The sequence below is a fragment of the Zea mays genome, chromosome 2 (assembly GCF_902167145.1).
Source record: "Zea mays cultivar B73 chromosome 2, Zm-B73-REFERENCE-NAM-5.0, whole genome shotgun sequence".
NCBI classification, from domain to species: domain Eukaryota; kingdom Viridiplantae; phylum Streptophyta; class Magnoliopsida; order Poales; family Poaceae; genus Zea; species Zea mays.
This window is the reverse complement of record NC_050097.1, coordinates 42,616,170-42,626,578: the sequence shown is the minus strand read 5'-3', so window position 1 is coordinate 42,626,578 and position 10,409 is coordinate 42,616,170. Positions and strand designations below refer to the sequence as shown.

Genomic DNA, 10,409 nt, shown 5'->3' with positions numbered 1-10,409 from the left:
TGGCGTTCACCGCGCTTCTGCACGACCGACCTTCTACGACGGTTTGGCATATTCTATCTCGAGTCGGATAACGACTATATGCAAACGTGTGATATCTTTTCTATCTTAAAATTGACTTTATAAATAATATTGTTTATAGAATAAAATAATAAAATCAATATTTTAAATAATTATATGTATTATCTGCGGATCACAATTCCTAATATACCCGCTCCCATATGTCACGACTCACGACCCTCGCGCCTTCGCGAGTCTCTCTCTTTCTCTCGAGTCTCGACACACCACAGCGGAAGCGGCTCGACTCGCTGAGTGACAAGACGCGACGCGACGCCAAGCCAAGACCAAATTACCAAACCCTACCCCTTCGCCGCGACCGCGATCCCCCACATCGTTGGCGATGAGCTCCTCCTCCAACAGCGGGAAGAAGCCGGCGCCCGCCGGCGGCCGCGGGGGGCCCACCATCCGCACGCTCGCCGACATAAACCGTGGCCCTGCCGGTTTCCCAGGTGCCGGAGGCGGCAGCAGCGATGACGACGAGCCCCAGGAGTACTACACCGGCGGCGAGAAGAGGTATATCTCAGCCTCTCTCGGGGGCCTGTGTTTCCTGATTGACTTTGCTGGGATTTTCCTGCGATCGTGCGTACGGGCATCGTAACCGCTGCCTCCTAGTTTTGTGGTCTAGTTAGGTCGTCTGGTTAGAGTGATAAGCGGCTTCAGCCTTCAGGATGAAGTCTCTGATCCTCTGAACTTTACGGTCTTTCGTGTGTTACTTTTGCGCGGATTTGACTTTGTTTTCCATGTGAGCTGTGCTATATAGGGCAACCGTGACTTCTGTAGATGTGGTATGAGCGATAGCAGTACCGTCTCATGCTCCCAAGTTGCAACTTATAAAAAATTTGTCTGTTTTTTATTCTTCAGAAGAACTATGCACTGTTAGCCTACCCTTGGCGTGCTTTGGGAAGTGAGCCTGCTTATAGATTTTGGACCACAGGATATTTCTTTCTCCGCACACGTATCATGTGAAATTGCGAGTGATCTGAACTAGAGCTGTTTCTGCATTGAACTGACAATGCTAAATTAATACAACTGCTACAGAATAAAAACAATTGAGTTCAAACTTGGGGCACATATGCTGACTGAAATTGAACGGAGAATTGTCCAAGCCCTTTGGTGCATTAAATTGTACATACACCTCAAATCATGACGATGCAAATTTGGTCACATGAAGACGTGCCATTCAAATATTATTATCTTTAACCCATAATGTTCTTATCCTTATTGCTCTTAAATTGCATTGTGCTTTGTGTGAGGAGTAATAAGCATCTGATGCAGTTAGTATAGTTAGTAGCATGATTAAATCACGCAACAGAGGAAATATGTATTTATGGGACATATTGCTTGTTATTTAAATTTTGGTGTAGCTTGCGCACAAATACAATTATATGGAAGAAAAGCACGTCATTCCTCTGGCATTGCTAGAATGGCTTTGGGTATATCAGATGCCAGTTCGAGTGTGTGCTTTTAGGCCTTGCTCGAGAGTGTTTCCTCTTGTGCCTTGGTTATCCGAACTAGAAATGCCAGGACAATTGGGGAAGGGTCCCTCGGGCGGGATACGAGATGACGAAATGTGTATGACGAATTGTCTATTCGAGAAAGGCGCTGACTACAGCTCATTCCTTGGATGCACCATAGGCCTGGTGCTAGAATCAGGTACCGTCATAACAACAACGACAACAACAACAAAGCATGTTAGTTAGTCCCAAGCAAGTTGGAAGGCTCGAGTTGAAACCCAACAAAAGCCACAAGTCAAGGTTCAATAACTCATAGGTGTGTTGCTAGAATCTGATACCGTTGACGGTATTTTTGATCTGGTTGGCACTCTTAGGTGTATTGCTGGAGGAGGGTTCTTATGTGGGAGTAAAAAGGAAGGCAAATCCCAAGAGGAACAACAACTTGTGAGCTTATTTTTGGCTTCAGATTGACTATGAAATGAAGGGCTATCGAATAGAAAGTAATGTTCATAGTTAATACTCCGCGTAAAAGTGTTTTTTTTTTTACTTTGAATGACAAGGAAATATGTTGTAGCTTTACGGTCCATTACTTGCCTTATTTTCGAAGGCATCTTGTTCCATTTTTTGGACCGCGCTTTATTTCATCTAGATTTTATGCAAAACATGGACATGATCTCCTGATCGTTTAGCTCAATATTTGGCTTTACAGAGAATCTCCACAAATTTATAGGGGATTTAAGTTTGTAACTTGACCTTGTGCCTTTTTGTTTGTTGCATGAGTAATTTGATATTTATCTTTGTAATGTCCAGTGGAATGCTTGTTCAAGATCCAACAAGAAGAAATGACGTGGATGCAATATTTGAACAAGCAAGACAGGCGGGCGCTATCCATGGAATGCCCCCTTTTCTTGGTGGCGAGTCTTCCAGCTCTAGGAGCTTTACTGGGACTGGCCGACTTCTTACAGGGGAGACAGTACCATCTGCTGCACCTCAGGAACCAGTACCAATTCGAATACGCCACAATATACATTTGTGGAACAATGGCTTTACTGTGGATGATGGTCCACTGAGATACTACGATGATCCTGAAAATGAAGAGTTCCTTGAGGTGATCTTTTTTCATGATATTTGTGAATGATTTGATCTATTCCAAAAGGGGCAAACCCAGTGCCGGAGGCACCCACATGAGTGAGGTCTAGGGAAGGGATAAACCGAGGAAAGCCTTCCCCTCACAAATGCAGAGAGACTGCTTCGACCCCGTGGCCTGGTGACTTATTGAGACAGCTCTCACCACTGCATTAGACCTGCTCTTCCGATTTGATCTATTGCAATTTCCATGTATTCTCTCTTTTCTCAACAATATAATGTTTAGCAATTTGGGCCATCGATGTTTAGAAATTTTGGTCACTTTAAGTAGGGGGGGGGGTGGTGTTGGTACTCAACTATTATTTTAATTATACTGCGTGTTGTTCTGCAGATGACTATTGAACAGTAATCCAATGTTTTTAAATTGTCTAGTTGCCTTAGGGGTGATAAAGTCGACTAGGATGACTAGTCTATGACTAGGGCAACTAGTCGCCCCTAGTTGGCAGTTAGTCGTCCTACCTTCTCGGCCGATATATATATAAGGTGCAGTGTCTAATTGCATGTTGTATAGCACTGTAGCAGTATAATAGCACACAATTTAGAATGATGGTCAATTGCTAGTGCTTGTTTAGGAATTTTAATGGGTAATAAAGGTGTTATTGTTGGCTGTCCCACTCCCAAGCTTGTGGAGTTGCAGCTTTTGTACCTGAAACAAAATGAGTAAGAAGTGGCAGTGCAGCAACCAAGCAATGAAGGAAAAAAAGATAATGATATGACCAAGCAGCCAAGTAAAGATGGATTAAAGCATATGACCAAGCAGGCAACGGCCAAATAAATTGGTCTACAACTCCAGATTACGTAATTGAACCATATCAAAGTCTGGAACAGCAAGAGTTCAAATGCATCTAAATGACAAAGAGAATAGGATATTCATAAATTTCAGATTTGAAGCATCTACTAAACAAGTAGATCATCATCCAATTGGAAGCCTTCTCTTCCATCTCTAGCTGCTACTGCAGTAGATGAACCAGCTGCAATAGGTGCGTCTTCTTCCATTTCCTCATCAGAATCATATTCTCCTCCACGTGTTGCTGGTTCATCTTCCTTCATCTCCTCAGTGTTCTCTTCAACAATATCTAGAACTGCAACCATAGTATTCCTTGCACACTTTCTTCTAGTGTATGTTTGGCTAACAGTAGCACCAACAGAGGTAGCACGAGCATCAGCAGCCCTTGGCATATTCGTCCCCTTAGATGTTGAGTTGCACCAAGAGCTTCATCAACAGCCTCCCAAATGGATTTTTCATTAGCTGAGATATTTGGGTTGCAATCATGGTTGTCACGGCACTCCGGCGTGGCGAGTCGCCTCCGGGACGCCTCGACGCCTAGGCGTCCGCCTAGGCGATACTTAGGCAACAGTAGCAGACTAGCTGTAGCTCGTGTCAATCCACCCATCGGACATGAATGTGCAACCATACTCCTTCCAAGCATCCTCATGCTTCTTCTTAAGTTCTGTTGTCATGTTTCTTCCTTCCTTGCTTTACTTTTGTCCCAGAACTTGGTGTTGGGTTTGCCTCTTGTAGTCTTGTGCATCTTTTTGCTGCCCCTGCTTCTCTTTTTCACCTCTTCCTCTCCATTTTCCAATTGCGCTATCAGTCTTCACATTCCTTGCATTTTTCTTCAAGTAAGCTGCTTACTCTTTTCTAACAATCTTAGGTGCTTTTGGGCACTTCACTACATCACCAAAACCCCTAGCATTGTGTTGTTTGAACCTTTTGATTCCTGCAGGGACGATCTTCTTGCAAAAAGTGCATCGAATCATCTCCTTTGCAGGATCTGGCCGGAATCCATACTTCCATCGTGGGTCTGAAGACTCTTAGGATCCTTACCCATCTGTGTCATTTCCGTCTGCAGCGCAACTATGGTCTTCTCCGGGCCTAGGCCAAAATTCCTAAGAGTTCAGCCTTAGATCCCGTGCCATCACACATCGAGTTAGTCTCTAGCCACCTTTGTCGGACGACTAGTTGTGATTAATCGTTGACTAGTTGGATTACTAGGTTTGTAGTCGACCTGAGCGTGTCGGCCTTATCGAGTCCATAGGACCGATAAAGCCAATTAATAGTGACTAGTCAGATGGCTTGAAAACATTGCAGTAATCACTTTGTTATGCTTGTACTGCTCATCTCTCATCCTGTCATTTGCATTTTATTGTGGTAGGTTGGACTATTTGCCATTCAGATGTTCTAGAACATTTTGGTTGATGACTTGATTAGTGAGTTATCATGTTCAAATTGCCAATCACTCTGTTCCAGAATAGTAGACATTTTAGGACCTATCACAGATACCAATGCTCAAGGCAAAAGACCTTAGTAGTTCACTAGTTTGTACCCTTAGAAATAGAGAGATGTAACAGGAAAAGAAAAAAAAAGGTGTATTGGGGCGAAGAGAAAGGCACATTGAAAAAGTAAGAATGGCAACTATTTTTGGACAAAATTTGAATGCTATAAGGTCAATTATTTTGGGACGGAAAAAGTATGTTACTTCAATTGGTTCTCCACTCCTGGAAGTCAAAACTTGACTCTATTAAAACTTGAGGCAGATTTCAACTTTACTGTGCCATATTGCTATCTCTTGTGCTAGAAAATCATGAACTGATCTGTCGACATCCTATGGTTCTCTATAATCTTTGTTTTCATAACAGCGCATGTCTTAAAGACTGCATGCTAATAGTGTTGGGCTGTTTGTTTTGTTCTCTCATACATAAAGATTCGTCAACCTGTTAAGCTCGTAGTTAAGTATGGTTCAGGGCGTCACATTATTTTTTTAATGGGACATGTAAACATGAATAATCGAATGCCTTCATCGTTCTCACACTAGTTGTATGTCGTTTCGGTTTTTTTCAGAGCCTTAAGATGTCAAAGTGCCCCAAGGAGCTGGTGCCTACTGATGGAGAACATGTTGATGTGTCTGTTATTAAAAGGATGGAAGATTACCGGGTGAGCCCTCAACCTTTTATCCTTTGCATATGGGCATATGCCTGTATTCTCATTGTTTAGCCATACCTTGATTCCTGTACTCATAAGTCCTTTCTGGTTTTGTTCATGTAGGAACCTGTAAGGCCTCAATCAGCTTTCCAGGGTGTTGGAAGAACCCTTGGTGGTGGACCTTCCCCAGATGAGAGTGCAACACCTGCTCCTGCACCAGCGGCCCCTGCTGCTTCGAGGTCCGCTGGCATAGTCGTGGATGACTCCCAGCCATTTACATCCATACAGCTGAGGCTGGCTGACGGCACTCGCATGGTCGCCCGGTTCAACATGCACCACACCGTGGGAGACATCAGGTCCTTCATCGACGCATCTCGGCCTGGAACCGCAAGGCCGTATCAGCTGCAGACAGGTTTCCCACCCAAGCAGCTGGCTGACCCAACGCAGACCGTGGTGCAAGCTGGGCTGGCAAACTCGGTTATCATGCAGAAGATGTAATGTTTCGACAACATGGGTAACTAGGATGCATCGTACTGCATCTTTTGAGAACTGTCTTATTGTGGTTGACATACTGCTCTGGTGCGTCATTCATGGTCTTAATAGTTTATAGTTCATCTATGAACTGAATTATGCTTTCTGATTTACAGCAGATACTGAAGTGTCGATTTAACGTTTATGCATGTCTGGATATAATCAACCATTGTTGCTTGCATCACTATTTTCATTTTTCACGTTATGGTGTTATTATTTTTCGTGTTGCCATGACCGTTTTCATTGCAAGTTGAAGCGCGACCTGCAAGTTGCAAGATAACTACTCTGTTTCTGCAGTAATTCGGGTACAAAACTCATGTGAGATAACAGGAAAGGTGTCACCATTCCGTCTAGTCCTTCGAACTTTCGAAGTGAAAACGTTCGAGTCACCCGCCTCCCAAAATCGCCTCCATCTCCCCTTAGAATCGAGCCATCGGCAATTTTAAGTATTGCTACTAGGACCATAAATAATAGACACAGATATGGATATAACAACAGACAATCAAAATTGAGAGTTACATTGTTATTTGCATTTGTGAGCTTCGTCATTAGAACCACAAATCATAGACACAAATATCGATGATATAACAACGGATAACCAAAATTGACAATATAACAACGGACAACTAAAATTGACAGCCGCAAAATCACAAATTTCTCCTCAGAATCCCCTGCTCCTCCCTCCCAAATCCTCCGGGAACAAACCATTCGTGCGGCTCCGATTCACCCCTGCAACTGCAGCTTAGGCCCTGTTTGGAAGTGTAGTATTTTTGCAGTTTTGAAACAATACTATGGTATTTGGTGATACTGTAGTATTATAACTCAAAAGGTGTTTGGTTTGTGCAGGCAAAACACAGTTTTAAATACCATGGTTTACCCAAAACCGTGGTATTTTTGGAGTTTTCGAAACTCCACTCCGGACCTCAGTTTTCTTCTCTTCTCTCTACATATACTTTGTTTTTCCAATGGAACCAAACATATCTCGGTTTTAAGCAATACTGTGGTTTTACTGTGGTAAAGTAATACCATAGTATTTGTGTCATGTACAATTGTAAACTGTGGTATCTCAAAATTACAGTATTTCAAAACCGCATTTCTAAACAGGCCCTTAGAAGGTGACGTCGCCGTCGCCGCATTCGCGCCGCCCTGAACGGAATCCAGGCGCGTCTCCTCCCCCTCCCCGTCTTACCCTACTCTCGTCAGCACCTCCTTCCTGTTCTCTTGTAGTCTTCCTGCAATCCTGCTTGACATCGGAGGCTGCTCCCCTCTCCGATCCGCGGCGACGGCTCCCCTCCCGATCCGGTAGCCCCCGGCCCTGCTCGTTCCTGACAGCTGCTATATCCTTTTCGACCTTCGGCGCCCTGTTCAGCCTCGACTCGGCCATCACCGCGCTCATCCTCGGCGCCGCCACAGCCGCTACACTGCCTCCCGCGCCACTGTTGGAGACTTGAAGCACAACGATTTCTTTGTTTGGCCACTGTTGGAGCCAAACACGAGACTACGAGAGTAGTCATGCTGTCCCTGTCACCGCTCTCGCACCTCCAGCGTCGCCTCCTCGCCGCAGACCCAAAGTTCCTTGCTCCGCCCCTTTTCCGCTCATTCTCCCGCGCCACCGCACCGGCAGCACGCAAGCCGACCACCGCCGTGGCTGTCCTCTGGGACCTGGCCGCTTCCCACCCGCCCTCTACTCTCCCGCTCTACGACGCCGCGGTGCGCCTCCACCTCGCCGCCACCTCCTTCGGCCGCCCCCGCCTGTCCATGGCCTTCCTCCATCCGTCCCACCGCCTGCCCGCCCCCGCCGCGTCCGCCGCCACGACCCACCTCTGCCGCGTCTGCGGCCGTCGCTTCCGCGCTCGCGACGCGCTGCTTCGCCACTTCGACGCCATCCACGCCCGCGAGCACGCCAAGCGCCTCGCCCGCATCGACTCCGCCCGCGGCGGCCGCCGCGTGCACCTCGCCGCCGCGCTGTCCCTCAAGCTCTCCAAGTACGAGAAGGCCGCGCGCGAGCTCACCGCGGGCGCGGGCACCGCTTCCCCGTCCGACGAGATCGGGCGCGCCGGCGTCCGCGTTGAGCTCTCCCGGACCCCGGCGGCATCCCTCCGGGAGCACGCGCAGCTGGTGCTCGACGAAGGGTCCGCGCGGTGCCTGATGCTCGTCTCGGGCCACGAGGAGCTTGCCTCGCTGCTGCGGGTGGCGAGGGAGAGGGGAGTGCGGTCGGTGGTCGTCGGCGGTGAGTCCGGGCTGGCGAGGTGGGCGGACGTCGGGTTCAGCTGGGCGGAGGTGATCGCCGGGAAGGCTAGGTGTGCCGCGCCGTCCGTGTCCGGAAAGTGGCGGGATTTGGACGTGCTTAAGGGGCTGGAGTGGAGGTACGAAGACGACGATGACGAGGAAGAGATTGTGTTCGAGGACGGTGACGGCGATGGGGTCGACGAGCTGGCACGGAAAGGCAAGGGGAAGCCGTGGTGGAAGCTGGACTCTGGCGACGAGGACTCCAGCGCTGGTTGAACTAGACGATGATTATTTGCACATAATAATATGTTTGCTCGTTTCGTTTGCCATACGTTTTTGGTTCTTCGAAAGAAAAGCATGGACCATGACATTCCGGTGGTTTCATGAGATCATGGAAGTGTAGTAAGATTTGCTCGTAATGTTGTGGTTTGCTCTAATGATCTTGTGGCCAGCAATTGCGAGAAGCAAATCTGTCTCAGAGCTTGTTCTCTCGTCTCAAGCTTATACAACGTGTCGCATCCAAATGAGTGCGAGCACTCGCCTCGCCCCAACGTGCTGTCACAGACCCCATTAGCTGGAGAACAAGAAGAAAAAGGCGCCCAAAATTTGAATGAAGCAGAATTTGAATGAAGGACTGGTGGTGGATAGGACTGGACGTCAAGTGAAGCCCAACCATTTATTCTGTAGGCCAGACTGGGTGAAGTAGCCAGGCCCAGTGGCTGCTCCGTGGTGGTATTTTGTGTTAAGAAATCTTTCTTGGGTCAGGAAGGCGGAAGGCCCATGTGGCCCATATGGCTGAAACCCTAGTTTTGTCTATAAATAGAGAGGAGATCCCCATATCATGTAACCTTTAGAGAGCAGCACCATATAGTAACAAAGAATCAGTTCCTCTCTACACTCTTGTCTCCTTGTGTTCTACTATTATTTAGTTAAGCAGCCCTTGGACTACACTCGGTAGCAAGGGGTTCTTAACACGTTATCACGCACGTGGCTCTAAAACGGAGATCGAGCAAAGATTTTATCGCCGACACGAAGTCGATGGGGTGCACACATGATTGCTGCTGACTTTAAATCGCCGACACACACGTCGATCAATCATGTGTGATACATACGTTTATTTTCCTGCATCATTAAAAAACAACAACAGTAGTAAAGCTAGCGTCGGCGTAGCCGCCGCACTAGCACGCAGGCAAGCAAGCAACAGCCGTCGTAGCACTGGCCTCACCGCTGCCTCACGAAGGTGCACGAGCAAGTGGGGGCCACCGTCTCACTGCTGACGAGTGTGGGCGAGCGAGCGCCATCGTCTCGCCGCTACCACACGAAGGCGCGCGGGCGAGCAGCTGCGGCCGCCTTGTTGCTGCCGAGCGGGCACCGCCTTGTCCCTGCCGAGCACGGGTGAGCAACCACCGCCACCCGGCTACTGCCAAGCGCGTGGGCGCCGCCATGCGCGAGCGCCGCTGCCTCGCTGCTCGAGCGCGTGGCCGCCCCAGCCCTCTGAGCTCCACCGCTTGAATAGAGAATAGTAAAGGGTTGGAGAGAGAAAAAAGGGGAGAAAGGCTCCTACGCTTCCAAGCACGCAAGGTGCAGCATGCGCGTGACATTATTGCTCATTACACGCATGCGACCCAAAGCGTTTAAGTGCATGCACGATACTAGTAAATGGTAAAGCATTTTCATTCTTTCTATTTGTTTTTACCTTCAGAAAGTTAGTCCTGAAATAATATGAAGTTAAAACACTACAAGTTACCTTCTTGTGCATTTAAATTTATATAGTGCGTCATTTATTTTAAGCTTTTGTTTTGTTTTTTTACAATTATTTATTTGATTCTCTCAAATGATTACAAGAAGTAATCTAATTATAAAATTTATCACATGTAGATGACTGGTATTGTGAGCCGTGAATTCGAGGTGTTGGCCCCGCATGGTCAAAACTACCTCACGTGGGCATCTGATGTGCAAATTGTGCTTGGGGGCAAGAAGCTCAAAGTTGCAATCGGACTTGGCCAAAAAGATGAAGTGGCTACTGACGAGCAAAATGACCGAGCATTGCACTTTCTCCGGCATCATCT

At 47.4% G+C, this 10,409-nt stretch overlaps 1 protein-coding gene across 1 annotated transcript; it reads left to right on the top strand.

The window, feature by feature from the left end:
- Positions 1-254: 254 nt before the first annotated feature.
- On the top strand, positions 255-6,295 carry LOC100283360 (UBA and UBX domain-containing protein). The gene is made up of 4 exons (NM_001156261.2): positions 255-570; positions 2,322-2,619; positions 5,500-5,592; positions 5,704-6,295. Exons 1-4 carry the CDS (start codon positions 398-400, stop codon positions 6,076-6,078), a joined length of 939 nt encoding a protein of 312 aa, NP_001149733.2. The 5' UTR covers positions 255-397; the 3' UTR covers positions 6,079-6,295.
- Positions 6,296-10,409: the final 4,114 nt, after the last annotated feature.

Bases quoted from the DNA above. Each gene is read 5' to 3' on its own strand.
- LOC100283360 (NM_001156261.2), top strand. From the start codon at position 398: ATGAGCTCCTCCTCCAACAGCGGGAAGAAGCCGGCGCCCGCCGGCGGC. The intron at 2,620-5,499 runs GTGATCTTTTTT...GGTTTTTTTCAG, and splicing joins AAAATGAAGAGTTCCTTGAG to AGCCTTAAGATGTCAAAGTG. The intron at 5,593-5,703 runs GTGAGCCCTCAA...TTGTTCATGTAG, and splicing joins AAAGGATGGAAGATTACCGG to GAACCTGTAAGGCCTCAATC.